Below are 22,927 nucleotides of genomic sequence, written 5' to 3' on the forward strand. Positions count from 1 at the left end.
CAATATCATATTTCATCAGATTAAAAACATTTTATATACTATTAATCAAATTTTTTTGGTTTATAATTATAGCTGTTCAAGTGAATATAAAATATTTTTGTATTAATCAAATTTTTTTGGTTTATAATTATAGCTGTTCAAGTGAATATAAAATATTTTTGGAGTCACCTTAGGGTCTAGTCAAGGAATCAACTCAACAACTGTCAAAATGAATTGACTCAAAATTTAATTAATCTGGAAAATAATTATAAGGTAGGTCTTGAGGTGGGTGTATAGAATAATAGCCCAATGAGTCGAGTCAAGGGATCAACTCATCAACTTTGTGGCCGAGTTGACTCATACCTGGCTCGAAGTTTTGCCTATTCTGGTATTACTTAGCTAGGGGACAAATTCATAGCTCACATCCACCAAAAGTTTTGCTTCATTTGATATAAACTGTTCCATTTGAATTTACTCAAAGAAAAAGGACAAGCTAGATATCTTTATAATTCAATATCCACCATCAGCTTCTCTTCTCAAAATCTGTACCTCCAGCAGGGCCGCTAGCCACCGGTGTTTTTTTTTTTAATGGCAGCCTTCTGCTCCTCCATATCTCGACCCAGAAAAATCTCCCTCTTCCTTAACACATCCTTCCTTTTCCTCCTCTCATTTTGCTTGAAAATTCACTTCTATCCCTCCACCTCCAGTTTTCTTGATCAATCCAATGAGCATACCAAGGTTTTCACTTACGCCCGGGGCCTGCGGATGAGCAGCGGCGGCTGCACCGGCATCCATGAATGCACCGACTATGAAGCCAAGTGTGCGTACGTGAAAACCCAGAATGGGTGTCTCCCGAATGGCTACATCAACTATCTTCACATCTTTTACTGCACTTGTGGCCGGTTTCCGGCGTGGGGTTATACCGTACTTCTGTTGTGGCTTGCCGTATTGTTCTATCTGTTGGGGAACACAGCTGCGAATTACTTCTGTTCTTCCTTGGAAAACTTGTCAAGAGTGTTGAAACTGTCGCCAACTATCGCAGGAGTCACCCTCCTTTCACTTGGAAATGGGGCAGCCGACGTCTTTGCTAGTATCGTCTCCTTCACGCGGACCAGCGACGGCGATGTCGGCCTGAATATCGTCTTGGGCGGGGCGTTTTTCGTGTCGAGCGTGGTGGTTGGAATTATTAGTATTTTCATCGGCCCTCGTCAGATTTCAGTTGATAAGCCCAGCTTCATCAGAGATGTCATCTTCTTCCTCATAGCTCTTGCCTCTCTTCTTGTGATCATAATTATCGGAAAAGTTAGCTTCTGGGGCTCAGTTTGTTTCGTTTCAATCTACTTTTTCTATGTATGTGCTGTTTCCACAACACACATCCTCTGGAAAAGGGAAGAAAGCGTAGTGGATCTATACGACATTTCTCCGGATTCAAGGAGCTTCTTTCTGCGCAGCCACGACGAATTGGGGGAGAATGGGACTCCATTACTGGGTTATGTTGATGAGGAGAAGCCCAATTTAGCCGAAAGACGAGATCCCGAAGGCCAGAAACAATCGAAAAGGTTCTGGAATCCTGATTCATCGACCTGTTATTACTGGGGTTGGTTTCTGTATGTATTAGAGTTTCCGCTTTACTTGCCAAGAAGACTTACCATACCTGTCGTCAGCGAAGAGAGATGGTCTAAGCTATATGCAGTTATTTCAGTTACCTTGGCGCCACTTCTATTAGCAGCTCTTTGGAACACCCAAAGGGGAAGCGCCGGCTCCAAATCCAGCATCATAACATTCATGATTGCAGGTCTGATTGGGGTGATATTTGGGAATCTTGCCTTTGTTGCCACCAAGAAGTCGAGCCCACCAAAGAGATGCTTGTTCCCATGGCTGGCCGGAGGGTTTCTAATGAGCGTGACATGGACATATATCATTGCCGAGGAATTAGTCTCTTTGCTGGTTTCATTTGGGAATATACTCGGCATAAGCCCTGCAGTTCTCGGCCTAACAGTCTTAGCTTGGGGCAACTCGCTCGGAGACCTAATAGCCAATGTTGCTCTGGCGGCCAACGGTGGACAAGACGGTGTCCAGATCGCTGTATCAGGGTGCTACGCAGGCGCCATGTTCAACACACTGGTGGGGTTGGGCTTGTCAATGGTGTTCTCAGCTTGGCATGAATATCCAGCTCCTTACATCATCCCTATCGACCCTTCTCTCTATGAGACAGTAGGGTTTTTGATGAGTGGCTTGCTTTGGGCCCTTGTAATATTGCCAAACAAGAATATGAAGCCGGACCGGTTTCTGGGAATAGGGCTCTTGGCCATATATGTTTGCTTTTTGTTTCTAAGGGTGGCCAGGACTGTTGGCCTATTCAAACTTTAAGGATCCCGGCCCATCCTCCTTCAGACCCTCGAACCAAGGGGATCCTACCTTTTTGGCGTTAGTGCTTTCAGTTCTGTTTACATACTGATCATATCAGAATAGTAAAAAATCAAAGGCCATATACCAGACCATTTCAAGGGTAGCTTGTTGGGTGTTGGAGCAGCAGAAGCAGCAAGCTACAGCTAGGAAGATGCACATACTGTGGAGAGCTTCATGCAAGTTTTCATCATCTGAGCTGGTGAACATTGACATATTTACCATTACAATCCTGATCATACCCTACTGCAACCCTATTTATTGCATGCATGCCTTCTTTCATTATTCAAATTCTACCAATTTTTCAGTTATCATAGGATGGATGTATTTAGGAGATTTTACAAGATTTTCTCTTCTATTTTGCTGTTGGAAGCACTCTGGCTGTCATCACCATGTACTAGTTTGAGCCTTGAAGTTTTATAGGGTTTCTTGGCTCTGATTTGGGAATAAGTCCTATGATTTTGTGGTTAAATTGCACTCATCTTCTTAAAGTGACATCTTCTGAAGTCTTAACTCATTTATATTGTTAACATTTAGCCAAAAAAAAAAAGGGGGGCGGGGGGAGATAAAAATATGATTTAAATTTAAAATATTTTAACTTATTTTTTATATTTTTTAAAATAGTTCTTGTTGCGAGGTTAATAAATCATAGATTCTTGAACAAGTTTTTATTTTATTTTTCCTTTTACCTTTTTTCTTTTCCTTTTACTTGAAGAAGAGTTTTGCATCCAACCTTCAACTCATCCACTAGGTGGATGACAAATGAAGAATAGGGTGGGGGCCTCCTTTTTGAAATTAAATTTTAACCACTGATGTTGATGTCCTGTCATTGAATTTAACAACAATGAAAAGGACTCTACCCATTACCCACCAAAATCAATAATATGAAGGAAAGGAAGAAGCCAATGTTCCATGAGACCCAATTTGTACCAAGAGTATAATATAAAGAAATTGAGCAAGGTAGGTAAAAAAGTAATGAAAAATAAACCTAAAATAATACTACTATTTATAAGCATTCCATTTTTGTACCTAATCACAAAGGTGTGCTTTTTGTATTTAATCTAGAATTTATCTATACCCTTATTATTTAAATCTTGTCATATAAAATTATTGGTCTAGATTTTTTGTTTTATAATAGCATTTTTCTTTTCAAGGTATAATCAAATATTAAACCAAAAGTAACGCGATTAAAAGTGACCTTTTTATGAAGATATTTTAATATAAAACCATTCTCTCAATTCTAACTTTGAATGTGTTTGATAAAACTTAATATTTATTACTTAATTTTTACTTTCAATATTAAGATTGTTTGATAAAATTAACTTAAAATTTATTATAAATCATCAAATCGATATATTTATCCTCATAAATTATAATTAGTGCATAGGAGGTGAGTAACAATGAAAATCGTGGAGTAACAAAAGAGATCGTGAAGGTAATTAGAGTAAATGAGAATAAAAATGTAAAATAAAGATGCAAATTTCAGAATAAGTTAATTTCTTTTACTTATTTACTAAAAGTTGTTTTTGACTTTATGATAGACTATTAAGTTATTTTATCAAATATACTTCATTTACTTAATAACTTAAATTAAGTATTAAATCACTTTGAGTTATTAAATTGATTTAACAAATGTCAACTTTATAATAAACATAAAACTTAAAATTAATAAATTACTTTTACGTCTTATTTTCCTCATTCACATAAATATTATATAATTGGAAAATAAATAAATTTCTAATTAGTTTAACTATATGCATTTTCATACTACGATTTATTTTTTCTTTCATGGTATTTTTCTTTATAACAAATATAGCATCGAGTGCAATATTTGTTGAGGCATTCCCCTTCCGAAAGACCCACCAAGGAGAGAAGGAGTCTATTCAGCTCTACCAATGGATGTGTATGTTCAGTCAATAATATCCACTTCCTTCCAAGTAAGCCATGGGAATGTGGCCCCTCTACACAACACATGATTCCCTCCTTTGTCCCTTGCCAATAATGTTGAGCTCCGAAATTTCCTAAGTCATTATCTTAAATAATGGAATGTGTGATTCATAATGAACGTTGTTATGTGATGTTTTAGAATTATATTTTTGTAATTCATTAATAATTTTAATTTTAAAATATAAGTTTTGGTAAACAAAAAATTTAGGTTCTATTTGAAAAGTGTTTTTTTTTTTAAACAAGAAAATACGTGAAAACAATGAAAAAATGTTTCCTAAAAATATCATATTTTCTATTGTTAAAAGCAGAAAACTGTTTTAAAAAATAATTAACAAACAAGGCAAAAACATCTTCCATAAAAAGTATGGACTTATTTTAGATTTTTAAAAACGATTTACAAAAATTTTAAATTTGAGATGATAAAAAAAATTTTACCTCAGTATTTTCAAACAGTTCAATTAGACATGTAATAGACTTGGGTGGTGTTTGTTTTTAATCTGAAAGAAAAGATAAAATATTTTGAATTTTTCTATTTAACAAAAAAAAAAACATTACCTTAATATGATTTTTTAATCTATTTTCTATGTTTTTAAATATATTTTAAAAATAACTTTTATATATAATATTTTATTTTTAATAATTCTTCATATTTACATAGTTTTTAAAACAATCTTCATAAAATAATTAAAAACAACGTAAAGATATTATCTAAAAATACAATATTTCTATTTAAAAAAATAATTATTTTTTGTTTTTTAATTCTTAAATGTGTTTTTTTTAATGCCTTCTTTTAAGAGAATATTTTTGATGTAAAAAGTCTCAAATTCACAATCTTTTGCTATACAGATTTCTTTGAAAAACAAAGTCATAGACATGTAATTTTAGAGATAGATCAACTACCCCAAGAGCACTCATCCATAAACTGGTTGCTGGTACAAACAACATAAAAAAATATAACCAACGATTTATTGGAAAAAACAACCCTAAAGATTTGGAACCAAAAACGATTAATGAAAACTATTGAATAAGTTTCTTCAGTTGGATTAAAATAAAAGCTAGAATGAATTTACACCATCACCATCTTCAAACAACTTATTTTTCTACTATAGCACCATGAATGGAGTATGGCAACTTAGCATCTAGTACATTGACAACTCCCATCATATGAAATTCGAGGTAAATTAATCCCTATTATTATTAAACCTTTAACCATATTAATGAAATAATTCATCCAAATTTAAAAAGTAAGTAGCTATAAAGATGTGGATGTTGTGCCCTCCTCGTCAATTAGTCTCATCCATCTATCGTTCACTCACTGCATTCTCCATTATTGAACCACCTAATACTTTTACTCTATGGTAGTGGTTTGGTAGGGTTTGGCAGCCACTAATCGGTATGAATGTGGATGTTTCTGGGATTGGAAAACATGTCAGACTTGAAGCATGAGAAGATGGTACACGTCTCTCATTCTAATTGGTCAGAATCCAAATGGATTTGTTGTGTAATGTTCATGTATAGTTCAATTGGACAGACCTTTTTTTTTCATTGATTATCAAGTTAATTAATTTGGATAAATTATTTCACAAGTATTGTTAAATTAGGTTTAATAATTTTAGAAAATGATTGAAACCAATAGTAGCTATCTAGATTATTTGAAAGCTTAATAATAATAACAATAATAATAATAATAATAATAATAATAATAATAATAATTTGTAATGTTAACAATGAAAGTTTTAGGATATTGTGTAAATTTATTGAATGACTTATAATTTATTAAAGGTTTGTTTATGAGGGATTTTGAGAGGGTTAGAAGTGTTTCTTAATATTTGGAATTGGTATCTTAAAAAAAATTAAGGGTTTATTTGATAACTGTTTTCGAGAATGGTTTTATATTCTTTAGAACCAAAAAAAAGAAAAAAAGAAAAAAGAAAACATGGTTGACAACCATAAATTGTTTTATGTTTTCTGTTCTTAAGAACATAAAACATGGTGTTTTCAAATAACATCTTTTAATTTTTTTTTTATATTATTTTCATTTGATTTTTGAAGGTTATTTTATAAAATAATTATATAAGACGTAAAATGATTAAAAAATAAAATATTAGATATAAAAATTATTTTTAAAATATATTTAAAAATATTAAAAAGATGTTAAAAACATTTTAGATTCTCAAATAGACTTTTATTTTATAAAAAATTAGAGAACAATTTTTAAAAAATGTTCCCAAAAAACTATTTTTTAAAACTGTTTTTGAAAATAGTTACCAAATAGGGCCTAGATGTTTGATGAACTTTTGAAAGTTACTCTTAAATGATAGTTGAATAATGACTTGGTAGATGATTAATTCTTTAAAAAAAAATATTTATTTTTAATTTATTTTTTAAAAGTAATCGTTGAAACTTTATTAAGTGTTTCTAACTCTCCAGAATGAATTTAATATATGTGACCTCACTATTAAATAATAGGTAAATAAAAATGTTTATGTTATAAAATGAGGATAAATGTGACTCAAATAAAAGTGGAAACAACATTATATTACTTTAATAATAAATATAATGGGAGGAAGGAATCAGAGAAGAGAAATGAAAGAGTTGAGAGAATAAAAGTAATAGAAAATACAAGAAAAAAAGAATTTCTTTTTTTTCTTGGGATACATATTATAGGGGATCAGAAACCTTTTTATAGGCTTTCCAAATGGCTTCTTTTAATATTCCCATTAATGAATATCAATGGAAGTAATAAATAACATTAATGGTTTCCATTAATGAGTATTAATGGAAGTCATAAACAATATTTAATTAATATTTATTACAATTAATAATGTGGTGCATTTATTACTTCAGTTATAACTAGCGTTTTACAAACTAGATTGGACTGACCGATCGAACCGGTCGGACTACTATTGATTAGTGACCTTTTTGGTTCAATTCCCCCTTTTGTGTTGGCTATCAATTGGACCGATGCTAAACCGCTTAAGTCGACAGTTGAACTGACGGTTTTTGGAGAACCAAATGGTTCAACACCCTTAGTTTTTTTTTTTTTGACTAAGTAGGCCACTCGCTCACAACCTAACATTAATTGCCTACATTTTTTTTTTTTTTTTTTGTGACAAAATGGGCTATATTCTTTCGACGGCCCAACATTAAATGCTCAACAACCACTTGGCTTGACCACCTAGCTTAGGTTAGTTGGGAAGAGGTTTATAAAGCACTTTATTTTTCCTTTTACTTCTAATGTGGGATAAGGTAAAGGGATTTAAAAAGAAAAAATCAACTTTGTTCCTATAGGCTGCAACAAGAGGGTTTGAACCATTAACCACAAGCTCATAATGGCATAACTACATAGGCTATTTCAAAAAATAATATATATATATATATATAAATCACATTTTTTTTTCATTTTCAAAATTTTTTCATATTTAAATGCAACTTATTATTATTATTATTATTTACCATTTTGAATATATTTTCATACTTAAATATTGTATATATTTTGTTTAATAAATTTAAACCATTAATACATTTATATTAAAATGAATAAATAATATTATAAATATTATTTAATTTTTAATTATATATTTTAAATATTTTATAATTATGTTAAATTTTAATAAAATATAAAATATATATTTATGACGTCACTAGTTCGATCATGGTTCAACCACTGGTCCAACTAGTGAATTGTGAACTGACAACTTTTTCTGTTTAATATTCGGTCTGATTTTGAAAACATTGGTTATAACACTCCCCATTGAATGTCCACCACATTAAAATAACATGCCTCATTAAAACCTTGCTAGTAAAAAGCCTTGTGGGAAAAACCTAGTAAAGAAAAAAAGAGTACAATATTCTTATAATTCTTTAAGTTGCTTTAGGTATGTTAGGACTACCTCGTTAAAAACTTTGCCAATAAAACCCAATGGGACAAAACCTGGACAAAAGGAAAAAGAGTACAGTACACTAACACCCTTTTACAAGCACACTTCCCCTCATGTTGATATCCTTGAGTTTACACATTCCAATCTTGTGTACTAACTTCTTGAATGTTGAGGTTGTTAATGACTTTGTGAATAGATCTACTAGATTATCACTTGAGCGTATTTGTTGAATATCAATTTCACCATTCTTTTGGAGTTCATGTCTATAAAAGAATTTTGGTGAAATGTGTTCAGTTTTACCTCTTTTAATATAATCCATTGTTATCTGTGCAATGCATGCAACATTATCTTCAAATAATATCGTCGGGTCACCTTTGATGGAAAGGAGTCCATATGAGTCCTGAATATGTTGGATCATAGATCTTATGTATATACATTAATGACTTACTTTATGAATTGCAAGTATTTCTGAATGATTTGATAATGTGACCACCATTATTTATTTGACAAATCTCTATGAAATAATAGTACCATTGCAATTAAACACATATCCTGTTTGTGACCTACCTTTATGTGGATCTGAAAGGTATCCTGTATCTGCATATCCAAGCAATTATTGCTTTGATTCCCTTGAGTAAAATAGACTCATATCAGTAGTTTCGCGAAGATAGTGCAATATATGTTTGATACAATTCCAATGTTTTTGAGTTGGAGCGAAACTATATCTTGCTAATAAATTGACAGAAAAAACAATGTTTGGACATGTACTATTGACAAGATACATAAGTGCACCAACAATACTAAGATATGGTACTTCAAGACCAAGTAATTCTTCACATTTTTCGCAAGGATGAAATATGTCATTTTTCACATCAAATGATCAGACAATCATTGGAGAACTTAAATGATGCACTTTATCCACATAAAAACACTTCAAAACTTTCTTAATGTATGTTGATTGATGTATTAAAACTCCATTTGGAAAATGCTCAATTTGCAAGCCGAGACAAAATTTTGTTTTTCCAAGATCCTTCATATCAAATTCCTTTTTCAAGTAATTTGTTGTTCTTGTGAGCTCTTCAGGAGTTCCAATGAGATTTAAATCATCAATATACAATGCAATAATTGCAATTCCGGTTTCTGATTTCTTAATGAAGAAGCATGGGCATATAAGGTTATTTAATATCTTTTTTTTAGCAAGTATTCGCTAATGTGATTGTACCATATGCATTCAGATTGCTTTAATCCATACAAGGATTGTTGTAACTTGATTGAGTACATGCTATGAGACTTTATATTATTTACTTTAGGCAATTTAAATCATTCAAGGGTTTTCATGTATATATTATTATCCATGAATTTGTATAAATATGCTATAATAACATCCATGAGACGCATATCCAGTTATTTTGAGACTGCCAAACTAATTAAGAAATGAAATATGATTGCATCCATGATGGGAGAGTATGTTTCCTTGTAGTCAATACCATGTCTCTGCGAGAAACCTTATGTTACTAATCACGCTTTATATCTTATGATCTCATTATTATTATTACATTTTTATACAAATACCTATTTGTACCCAACATGCTTTACATCTTCAGGTGTTTGGACTATAGGTCCAAAAATTTCTCATTTTGTCAATGAGTTTAATTCTGCCTGCATAGCTTCTTTCTATTTTGGTCAATCATTTCTATGTAGGCATTCTTCCAAATTTCATGGTTCGGGATGTTCATAATTTCTTATGATATCATAGACCACTTGGAAAGCAAAAATATTATTAATAACAATATTATTTTGATCCCATTTTTTTGCCGTGTGTACATAACTTATTGAGATCTCACAACTTTCAAGTACATGTGCCTCTTCAAGGGCTTTTTATTCAATATGTGCCTCTTCTAGGGTTATAGGTTTATCAATTTTAAACTGATCAGTCATTTTGATGACCTCTTATAAAATGCCAAGTTTTTCTTGTGTTCTCCTCTTGTGGGGAGTTACATCATTTGAGTCGATAGGTTTACGACACTTCAAGCGTATCTTAGATCCGTTTGTTAACTGTCTTATAGGGACATCAATTTGTGCTGGAGTATTTGCAGCCAGGATATGTGACTTTATCGTTTTCTTTGTATCAATGAATGCATCTGGTAGTTGATTTGCAAGATTTTGCAAATGAATGATCCTTTAAATTTTTAGTTCACATTAATTTTTACGAGGATCAAGATGGGACAAAGTAGATGCATTCCAAGTAATTTCTCACCATTCTTCAGGTATCAGTTTTCCCCCCTAATGATGGGAAAACACTCTCATTAAAATGACAATTCATAAAGCAGGTTGTAAAAACATCGTCTGTCAAAGGTTCAAGATATCTTATGATAGATGGAGAATCAAAACCTACATAAATCCCAAGTCTTCGTTGGAGATCCATTTTAATGCATTGTGTTGGTGTAATTGGTACATATACTACTCAACCAAAGATCCGTAAGTGAGAGATATTTGGTTGTTTTCCAAGCACAAGTTGTGAATGAGAGTATTCATGGTAAGTTGTAGGTCAAATACGGACTAAAGCTGCAACATGCATATTAGCATGTTCCCATGCAGAAGTAGGTAACTTGGTTTTCATTAGTAATGGTCGAGCTATTAATTGAAGACGTTTGATAAAGGATTATACTAAATCATTTTGGTTATGAGTACGAGCAATAGGATGCTCGTAATATGATCATTTGTGCAAGGAGCCTAGCAAAGGCAACATTACGTGTAGAAAGAAGAAAAACATGTGACCACCTAGTAGAAACATCTATTAATGTTATAAAATAATGGAATGATCCACATGATGGATGGATAGACCCACATATGCCCCCATGTATTTTTTCTAAAAAGACTGATGACTCAGATATGACTTTAGTAAAAGATGGTTTAACTATCAATTTACCTTGTGAGTAGGCAACACATGAGTATTCATTAGGCAAAAGAATCTTCTGGTTCTTTAGTGGATGCCCATGTGAGTGTTTGATTGTTCAACGCATCATTGAAGACCTTGGGTGACCTAACCTGTCATGCCAAAGGACAAAAACTTTTAGGTCGTTGAATTTTTGGTTCACAACAACATATGATTCAATAAGCTTTATAGTTGTATGATACAACCCAAAGGAGAAAGCTGAGAGTTTTTCCATTATAAGTTTTTGACTAGATATAATGAAAGTAATGTAAAGATATTTTACATTATCTTCATTCATAGTTTCAATATGATATCCATTTCTGCAGATATCTTTAAAATTGAGCAAATTTCTTCTGGATTTTCTAGAATAAAAAGCGTCATTTATAGGGAATCTAGTTCAATTTGGTAGCATTATGTTTGCTCTTCTAAAGCCTTCAACTAAGTTTATAGTACCATATATGGTACTTACATGATCTTTTATTAATGTCAATTCAAGAAAGTATATTTTTTCTCGAAGATTGTGTGTGTGGTTGCACAGTCTATGAGACATATATCATCCTCATTCATCTTGAGACCAAATAACACATGGATTTTGGATACAACTAATATTAAAAAACAAAGCATAATATAATTAACAATATGAAAGAGAATGTAATAATCAAGTATAAATATAAGACATAATAATATATTATTTGATATATAAAGTAATATTAATCAATGTTAACATTCTCATCATTTATTAAATGGTTTGTTTTTTTCACTAGAACCTCCAAAGAAATTAATGTCATAGTAGGTTATGTCAAATCCATCACCATTGGTAAAGTTCATCTCTATCTCTTTTCATTTTTACCTTTATTGATGCTTAGTAAAGGTTGACCAAATGTTTGGGCATATGACAGGTACACGACCAATGCCCTTTCATACCACATATATAACAATTATTCTCATGGTCCTTGGAAGGTTTATCTTGTAAACACTTCTCATTTTCTTATTTTGCCTCAGTATTATTCCACTTCTGGTGGTGCAATGAGGCTTTCTTTTTCTAAGAATTTGATGAATTGTCACCATAAGAACCATGGTATCGGGGATTTATTCCATGACCACGACCACATCCTCATCCTCATCCTCGTCCTCGTCCTCGTCTATGTCCACGAGTTTGAGACGATATTGCATTCACTTCAGGAAATGATTCAAATATAGTTGGACGAGACTGATGATTTCCCATCAAAAGCTTTTTTTTTTTTTTTTTTAAACCTTTATGGAGATGATAACGAAGGAAAATCAGTGTTTTTGCACGATCTTACAGAGATGCTTGATTTCTTTTTTTGATCATAGCTTCAAGATTCATTGTATCAAGATGTATTTTAGTATTAAGAATCTAAGATAGATAGTTCTTTCCCGAAATGTCAAGTGTCATTAAGTTGAGTTTTGTGAGATTCAACATTGTCAAATGATTTCAAATATATGACAAAACAATATTATTAGAATCAGCTATAATAAATTGACATCATTAGTATAACTTTTGATTATAAACAAAATCAAATAATTTGCTTATAACTTTTAACAATATATAACAGAACAAAACCAACAGTAATATAAATATGTAAAATTTATTTTATATAAACAACTTCAAGTTTAAGATAAGAGAATTACCTTTAAAGCAATTCGTGCCGATAATGTGTTGTAAAATGAGGATAAATGTTACTCAAATAAAAGTGGAGACAACTATATATTACTTTAATAATAAATATAATGGGGGGAAGGAATCAAAGAAGAGAAATGAAAGAATTGAGAGAATGAAAGCAAGAGAGAATACGGAAGAATGAGAATTTCTTTCTTTTCTTGGGATACATATTACAAGGGATGAGAAACCTTTTTATAGGCTTTCCAAATGGCTTCCATTAATATTCCCATTAATGAATACTAATGGAAGTCATAAATAACATTAATAGTTTCCATTAATGAGTATTAATGGAAGTCATAAATAATATTTAATTAACATTTATTATAATTAATAATATGGTGACATTCATTACTTCAATTATAACAATCTAATTCAAATAGAATATTACAAAAAGAAAAAAGAAAAAAAAGTAAGGGTCTGTCATGGTGCAACCAAAATAAATTGTCTTGGATTTAGGCCTAATCCAAATTGGTAACAGTTGGGCCATAATCTAGGTGGTTATTTTCGAGAACAATAGCTTTAGAAAAATTCATTATTCTTTTTTAAAAAAGTGGATGAAGAAAGGGTTTTAGTTATTAAGGAATAGAGTATTAAAAAGGTTAATTATTTATTAATAAAAATAATATTTAAATCTCCAATCTTTTTTATTTAACTTTTTTTTTTGTCGAACAATAAACAATACTAAATTATTAAAAATTAAGACCGGTTATAAACAAATTATTTGATTTTGTTTATAATCAAAGTTATACCAATGCTATCATTTTATTATAACTGACTCTAATAATATTGTTTTGTCATATGTATGAAGTTATTTGACAATGTCGAATCTCACAAAACTTGAATTAATGACACTTGACATTTCGGGAAAGAACTATCTATCTTGGATCCTTGATATTGAAATACATCTTGATGCAATGAATTTTGGAGCTATGATCAAAGAAGGAAATCAAGTATCCCTACAGGATCATGCAAAAACACTGATTTTCCTTTATCATCATCTCCATGAAGGTTTTTATTTATTTATTTATTTATTATTATATATAAATGTAGTGCCAACGAAAGCTTTGATGCCAACAATGTTATTTCAAGAACACAAAGATAAAACAATCACACATACGGTACACGAGGTTTTAACGTGGTTCGGCCAACCATGCCTACGTCCACGGATGAGAGATAATGATTCCACTATACAATAGAGAATATTACAGAGGACAGAACCAGATACAACTATTGGGTTCCCGAAACATCCCATGTTTCCCCACTCCTTGTATCCATACCTTACTACAAGTCATCTCGCTCCACTGGGTACCTCCCGTTCTTCCTCACATCTCTATCCACTTTGTATAGTCTCTACAGGCCCATCTCCATCTCATAACTTTTTCCCCTCATGACCTAGAATATTTATAGAGATATTTCCAACAACCTTCCTTATTCTATAAGGAAGTTTAATATTACAATAATATATCAACCTAGAAATATTCTATATAATATTCTTTACAAAAAGGAATCTATACTAATTAGGAATTTGGGACACTTCCTAACAATCTCCACCTTGGACCAAATTCCATGAAGTTAATCTTCAATCTCTCCATGACACAAACCTTTTTGTATCATATCACCATGAAAGAGCAATCGACTCCACCTTCAGTGAAAATTCCTTTTGTTTTCATCTTGTGTGCTTTGTGATCTTTTGCTTTTCCAAAAATCTTCAACCCAAGCTCTGATACCAATTGTAGTGCCAACGAAAGCTTTGATGCCAACAATGTTATTTCAAGAACACAAAGATAAAACAATCACACATACGGTACACGAGGTTTTAACGTGGTTCGGCCAACCATGCCTACGTCCACGGATGAAAGATAATAATTCCACTATACAATAGAGAATATTACAGAGGACAGAACCAGATACAACTATTGGGTTCTCGAAACATCCCATGTTTCCCCACTCCTTGTATCCATACCTTACTACAAGCCATCTCGCTCCACTGGGTACCTCCCGTTCTTCCTCACATCTCTATCCACTTTGTATAGTCTCTACAGGCCCATCTCCATCTCATAAATTTTTCCCCTCATGACCTAGAATATTAGAACACTCACATGGGCATCCACTAAAGAACCAAAAGATTATTTTGCCCAATGACTATTCATGTGCTGCTTGCTCACAAGGCAAATTGATAGTCAAACCAACTTTTACTAAAGTCATATATGAGTCACCAGTCTTTTTAGAAAGAATAAATTGGGACATATATGGGCCTATCCATCCACCATGTGGACCATTCCGTTATTTTATGATCTTAATAGATGCTTCTATTAGGTGGTCACATGTTTGTCTCATTTCTACATGTAACGTTGCCTTTGCTAGACTCCTTGCACAAATAATCATATTACGAGTACAATTTCAAAATTATCCAATTAAGACAATATATCTTGATAATGATGACGAATTTACTTCTCAAACATTCATTAACTATTACATATTAGTAGGGATAAATATTGAACATCTTGTCGCTTATACTTATACCTAAAACGGTTTAGCAGAATCCTTCATCAAACGTCTCCAATTAATAGCTCGACCATTATTAATGAAAACCAAATTACCTACTTCCGCATGGGGACATGCTATTATGCATGTTGCAGCTTTAGTCTATATTCGACCTACAACTTACTATGAATACTCCCCTTCACAACTTGTGCTTGGAAAATAACTAAATATCTTTCACTTACGAATCTTTGGTTGTGCAATATATGTACCAATTGCACCTACACAATGCACTAAAATGGGTTCCCAACGAAGACTTGGGATTTATGTAGGTTTTGATTCTCCATCTATCATAAGATATCTTGAACCTTTGATGTGTGATGTTTTTACAGTTTGCTTTGCGGATTGTCATTTTAATGAGAGTGTTTTCCTGTCATTAGGGGGAGAAAAGTCAATTCCTGAAGAACGATAAGAAATTAGTTGGAAGACATCTACTATGAGCCATCTTGATCCTTGTACAAATCAATGTGAACTAGAAGTTCAAATGATCATTCATTTGAAAAATCTTGTAAATCAATTACCAGATGCATTCATTGATATAAAGAAAGTGATAAAGTCATATATCTCGGTTGCAAATACTCCAACACGGATCAATGCCCCTGTAGGACAGTTAACATATGAATCTAAAATACGCCTGAAGTGTGGTAGACCTGTCGACTCAAAGGATGTAACTCCCCAAAAGAGGAGAACCCATGAAAAACTTGGTACTCTAAAAGAGGCCATCAAAATGACTGATTAGTTTAAAATTGATAAATCTATAACCTCAGAAGAGGTACAAATAATGCAGAAGGCCCCTAAAAAGGTACAGGTACCTGAAAATTGTGAGATCTCAGTAAGTTATGTACACACGAGAGAAAAATGAGATCGAAATAATATTGTTATTAACAATATTTTCACTTTCCAAGTGGCCTCCAATATCATAAGACATGATGAAGATCCTGAACCATGAAATGTAGAAGAATGCCAACATAGAAATGATTGGCCAAAATGGAAAGAAGCTATGTAGGCAAAGTTAAACTCATTAACAAAACGAGAAGTTTTTGGACTTGTAGTCCAAACACTTGAAGATGTAAAACTTTTTGAGTACAAAATGGTATTTGTATGAAAGCGCAATGAGAATAATGAGATCATAAGATATAAGACGCGATTAGTAGCACAAGGTTTCTTACAGAGACCTGACATTGAGTACGAGGAAACATACTCTCCCGTCATAGACGTAGTCACATTTCGTTTCTTAATTAGTTTGGCAGTCTCAGAAGGACTAGATATGCGTCTCATGGATGTTATTATAACATATTTATACGGATCCATTGATAATGATATATACATGAAAATCCCTGAAGGATATAAATTGCTTGAAGCAAATTGTACAAAGTGTTGTAGCATGTACTCAATCAAGTTACAGCGATCCTTGTAGGGATTAAAGCAATCTGGACGCATGTGGTACAATCGCCTTAGTGAATACTTGCTAAAAAAAGGGTATGTGAATAACCCTATATGCCCATGCATCTTCATTAAGAAATCAGAAACCGGATTTGCAATTATTGTAGTGTATTTTGATGACTTAAATCTTGTTGGAACTCCTAAAGAGCTCATAAGAACAACAAATTACTTGAAAAAGAAATTTGAGATGAAAGATCTTGGAAAAACAAAATTTTGTCTTGGCTTACAGATCGAGCATTTTCCAAATGGAGTTTTAGTACATCAATCAACATCCATTAAGAAAGTTTTGAAGCATTTTTATATGGGTAAAACGCATCCTTTAAGTTCTCTAATGGTTTTTCGAGCACTTGATGTAAAAAAAGGAACCATTTCGTCATTGCGAAAAAAATGAAGAATTACTTGGTCTTGAAGTACCATATCTTAGTGCTATTGGTGCACTAATGTATCTTGCCAATTGTACACGTCTAAACATTGCGTTTTCTATCAATTTATTAGCGAGATATAGTTCCGCTCCAACTCGAAGACATTGGAATGGTATCAAACATATATTGCGTTATCTTCGCAAAACTACTAATATGAGTCTATTTTACTCAAAGGAATCAAAGCAAAAATTGCTTGGATATGCAGATGCAGGACATCTTTCAAATCCACATAAAAGTAGGTCACAAACAAGGTATGTGTTTAATTGCAATGGTATTACTATTTCATGGAGATCTATCAAACAAACAATTGTGACAATATTATTTGAAGATAATGTTGCATGCATTGCACAAATAATATGAGTTTACATTAAAGGATATAGAACTAAACACATTTCACCAAAATTCTTTTATACACATGAACTCCAGAGGAGTGGTGAAATTGATGTGCAACAAATACGCTCAAGAGATAATCTAGAGGATTTATTCACAAAACCATTGTCAACCTCAACATTTAAGAAGTTAATACACAGGATTGGAATGCGTCAACTCAAGGATGTCGACATGAAGGGAAGTATGTTTGTAAAAGGGTGTTAGTGTACTGTAGTCTTTTTCCCTTCGTCCAGGTTTTGTCCTACTGGGTTTTACTGACAAGGTTTTTAACGAGGCAGTCCTAACATACCAAGAGCAACTTAAAGAATTATAAGAATATTGTACTCTTTTTCCTTCGTTAGGTTTTTCCCATAGGGTTTTTTACTAGCAAGGTTTTAATGAGACATATTCTTCAATGTGGTGGACATCCAAGGGGGAGTGTTATAACTAAAGTAGTGAATGCCACCACATTAATTATAATAGATGTTAATTAAATATTATTTATGACTTCCATTAATACTCATTAATGGAAACCATTAATGTTATTTATGAGTTTATTAATATTCATTAATGGAAATCATTTGGAAAGCCTATAAAAAGGCTTCTCATCCCCTGTAATATGCATCCTAAGCAAGAAAGAAATTTCTTACTCTCTCATTTTCTCTGTCTTTCATTCTCTCAACTTCCTCAATTCTCTCTTGTGATTTCTTATTCCCTATTATATATTATTATCAAAGTAATATATAATTTATCTCTACTACTTTATTTGCATTACATTTATCCTTATTTTACAACAAAACTTATTTTATATAGATTATTTCATTTTCGGTTGAGTAACATTGTATTATATGGATAATATAGAATGTAAGAGTGTGAGTAGGGATATAATTCATGTAGGTTGGTTTGATCAAATCTGAACTTGATTGGGTGTTTGAATGAACTTAGACAATAATTTTGAATACTTGGATTGGGCTTGGGTCAAGGCTCGGACAACCTGAGCCTAACCCAAACCAAATTGATTTTTTTGGTAAATTTATAATGTATATTATTTTATATAATAATATTTATTTTTCTTTTAGATTTAAAAAAAAAATCAAATTACATTATATTACATACTTTTTATTTTTTTTGAAAGATATATAAATTTATTTTTTACTTTTTTTTTGTTATCTTAAAATTTTATCCTATTTACCATTTAATTTTTTTATATAAATATATGGAATTAAAAATAATTATAAATGAATTTCGAATTATGCAACTCAATCAACTTGATTAATAGGAGTTTAACTCAACCAACCTAAACTCAATCTAATCAGGTTTGGCTAGAATTATTATTTCTTAATTTTAGTTGAGTTCAAGTCAACCATCAATTCAACCAATCCACCCAAGTTACATTCCTAAATATGATGCACTTAATACAATAAATATTGAGTTTGAAGGACTATGTTTGACTCAACCTATTTTTGGTTGGGCGTTACAATTAGCCTAAACTCAACCAAATCTATTAAAACTTTGATTTGGGTGGGCCATCACTTCAAGATATATTAAAACTTCGAGTTGGACGGGCCATCACTTTGGGTTGAGCCAATTTGTAATAGAACCTTGATAAATTAATATTCAGTAATATAATAAGCTTAATTAAATAATATTTTTTGTTAGTCCCAACTTGGTCCAACTTAATAAATTTATAAAATAATACAAGTTCATATAAAACTTACTACACAAATTCATAATTTTCTAATATGCTATTAAATCTATTTGATATGTCTAGGAGGCCTTTGTAAAATATATGTCCCATGTTAGTTTTTATGTGAACTTTGACTTATCATAATACATAATTTTTATTTTTTTTATTTTTTATTTATATATATGATGTTCTTATATTGCAACAAGAAATTATTCAGTGTCATTATCGCTTTAAGCGCTTTTTTATGTGAGAAGGGTTTCATAATAAAATTATTCAACAGGTGTAGCTGGTAGGAATACCTTGATAAATTAATAATTTCATTTAATTCAATTGTTTAAGGAATGATTCATTGTTATGGAAAGTCACATGTTTTTATTACAAAAGTTAATAGAATAAACACCGTAAGTCTAGCATAGTGAAGTTTTGTTGTAGAAGATGTTTATAAAGAAGAATACCAATGTTTTGAAATTCAGATTAGATGGATCGGTTCAATTGGTTGGAACGTTGACCGAAGAGTGTTTTGGTATGGTTTACATCATCAACTTGGTCATAAGTCAAATCGGATGTAAACCACTTGAATTGATGGTCCAACCACGAATCAGATTGAATTGGGCGGGTCGGTGCAAATCGGGCGGGCCATAGGAGATCCCATTTTTGCCCAAAATGATGCACTTCATAAGCCCAAAGCTCCTTAGTCCAATGTTGATGTGCCTGATGCTTTGCTGGTGAGTTACCTCTCAAGCTGTCAAAATTCTGATGTGGGATGGGTTACATGGGTATATGTAGAAAGAAAAAGTGGCATCGACGAAAACATAAGAAATCGAACTTAGGTTGTAGCACTAAACCAAGGAGATAGCTAGCTACCACTAGGCCATGCGTTTTTTAACAAAAACTTTACAAACAAGAAGTTTAACCTTGGGTTTTTGTTTTTTGTTTTTTTTATTTATTTATTAAGATTCATTAATTTAAATTCTTAAATGAACATAAATGTTTAAGTGAATATTTATTTTTATAATGACAAATATTAAAATAACATAAATTAAATAATGTAATACTTTTAAAAATTATAAAATAATAAGGTGTGTAAATGGAATTAAATATTATATTTTTCCTTTTATTTTAAGTATATCTCCATACTTAAATATTATATATTTTATTAAATAAAATTAAAATATTAATATATTTATATTTAAATTTATCATCATTTAATTTGATGATGTCAAATATAAAAGATAAAATATTCTTAAAAGTTTGAATTATATTTATATTGCTAATTTTTTATAATTCGTTTTAATTTTATATAATATACAAATTATATATTTATAATATCACTTATTTGACCACAGTTCAACCAGTAGTCTGACCACTAGTCCAACTAGTGAATAGAGTTCAACCACTAGTTCGAGTAGTGAATCGTGAATTGGTAATCAATAACCAGTCTGATTATGAAAAAATTGATTTTTATTTATTATAAAAAGAGATTTTCTACAAATTTAAAGAAAGATATTTACATAGGAATTTTTTTTAGATTTCATCTAGAAAGAGATTATTATAAATTATTTAAAAAAATATTTTTACAAATTTATTTATAGAAGAATGTTCCAATTTGATTTTATTTACAAAGGAATTTGTTGGTGCACGACCAACAAAGAGAGTTCGGCTAGCCTTTGAAGCTTAGATTGCAATTCAACCTGCACACATGAATGTCAAGATGGGTTTTCTGGGCATGCCCCTTTGAAGCATAAGTTAGAGAGAGAGAAGACTTGAGCAAGAAAAGAGTTTTTTTTTTTTTTTTTTGGAAAAATGGCAGCATATCTTTCTTGCGGTTAAGAACGACTATTTATCTCTACCCAAATGTAACATCTTCTCAAGTGCCTTAACGGTGCCTTTGATTGTGCGTTACCGTCTTTAATGTCAATGATTGTTTGCCCATAATGGCTGTCATGCCTTGATGAGCCTTTAAGATTGGCTTTTTAGCCTTGTAATGATTGTGTCAATCAAGACACTTAATGCCTATTGCAGTTAATGCTTGTCAGGTGCGAATGCACAGTGCTTGACTGGTTTATGTCTGTTTGGTATCCTAGGGCTAGACGGATAGAGCTACATGGCTCTTGCATAATCATGTGCACCAAAAGGTGCTTTGGAGATGGTGATGAGCGTCCCACAAAATTGATTTTTCTACAAATTTTATTTACGAAAATATTTTCAATCCAATTTTATTAAAAAAAAATGATTTCTACAACTCTAATTTAATAAAATGACTCATATTGTATTTGTTAGCCCAAGGGTTCTTGTAATTGCGTTTTGATGATAACAAACCATGGTTAAGTGACTAATTAGTTTGAATTATTAAGAATTTCAGGTGTTAGTTTGAAAATTAGTCAAATGACCCAATGGATGCAAGATCAAGACATTTGGAAGACCTTTAATAATAGGAAACATATATAAGATGAATGCATGGGTGCACTTAGGATTTTCATATCTTTTCATGCATCTTTAAAAACTTGGTTTATGCATTAAAGTTACATTTCTATCAAAACTCGAGTTTTATCAAATGAACCTTAGACAAATTGTTTCAAAATTGACATATTAATTTACCTAAAGACCTTGCCTAAGTGTTAGAAGAGAAAATAACACAAAAAGATAGGTTTTCAGGCAAAAAATAGTGAACCAGTTAAGGCACTAGCCAACTTGCTCAACCAGCTAGGGTATTGGTCGATTAGTTATACCTTCCCAGTCGAGGTCCGATTGAGGCTTAACGGTCACCTGCCATGCATTTATTACCCAATGACTAGTCAACCGATCGACCCTAAGCTTGATCGTCGAGGTTGCTTTTTGATATTTTTTGGCTCCCAAGGCTAGAAACCTATAAATTGAGAGCTCCACTTCATTTATGAGTAAGAGAACACCTGCATTTACTTGTCTACTTACTTGTTCTTGACTCAAAAGCTCTCATTCTTTCCTTGGTGTATCAAATCTCCATTTGCATATTCCTTAGTGCACCTTTGTAATTCTTCTAAGCACTTAAGTTGTAGTTGAGCCCTTGTTGAGCTAGGTTGAGAGATTCAAATTAGTTTTGTTTCATAGTATCTTTTGTTCCCCATGACAAAAACATTGGTTGCAGCACTATGAGTAAAGGAAAACGAAAAAGAGCAACCAACAATTCATTTTATCGCAACTTGACCTCTAACCTTAGAGTGCTAGTCTAGTAGAAATAAGTAATTTTTTTCAAGTGAATGGGTAGGAAATTGAGGAAATAAGTAAAAGAAAATTTGTAAAACCTAGAACTGAGATGTATTATTGCTATGTTGCTGGATCCTCTTAAAAAAATATGCATCTTCTTAGAATCTTTGATTGAATTAGTATCATCGAAACATAATACTAAGTTGATAAGTTAGATAGTTATTGGTGCCACACTTTGAATGTGATTGTTGATTTCAACCTCTATTAATCAGGAAAAACACGAGCTACACCAACAAATGAAGGATTAAGTCAAAGCACATAGAATATTAACTTGCGTCTTCCATTTGGACGAAGAACCTAAAAAGATAGATGATTATGGATAAAAAAAAACAAACAACATAACCTTAAAACAAGAATCAAATAATCATGCCATGAACAATAGGCAAACTA

At 31.7% G+C, this 22,927-nt stretch overlaps 1 protein-coding gene across 1 annotated transcript; it reads left to right on the plus strand.

Annotated features, from left to right (window-relative positions):
• The first annotated feature begins 482 nt into the window (after positions 1 to 482).
• Positions 483 to 2,857, plus strand: LOC117919949 (cation/calcium exchanger 1-like). Its single transcript, XM_034837260.1, has one exon. It carries the CDS (start codon positions 568 to 570, stop codon positions 2,347 to 2,349), a length of 1,782 nt encoding a protein of 593 aa, XP_034693151.1. The 5' UTR covers positions 483 to 567; the 3' UTR covers positions 2,350 to 2,857.
• The last annotated feature ends 20,070 nt before the right edge of the window (positions 2,858 to 22,927 follow it).

The sequence above is a fragment of the Vitis riparia genome, chromosome 8 (genome assembly GCF_004353265.1).
Source record: "Vitis riparia cultivar Riparia Gloire de Montpellier isolate 1030 chromosome 8, EGFV_Vit.rip_1.0, whole genome shotgun sequence".
In the NCBI taxonomy this organism is placed as follows: Eukaryota; Viridiplantae; Streptophyta; class Magnoliopsida; order Vitales; family Vitaceae; genus Vitis; species Vitis riparia.

Bases quoted from the DNA above. Each gene is read 5' to 3' on its own strand.
- LOC117919949 (XM_034837260.1), top strand. From the start codon at position 568: ATGGCAGCCTTCTGCTCCTCCATATCTCGACCCAGAAAAATCTCCCTC.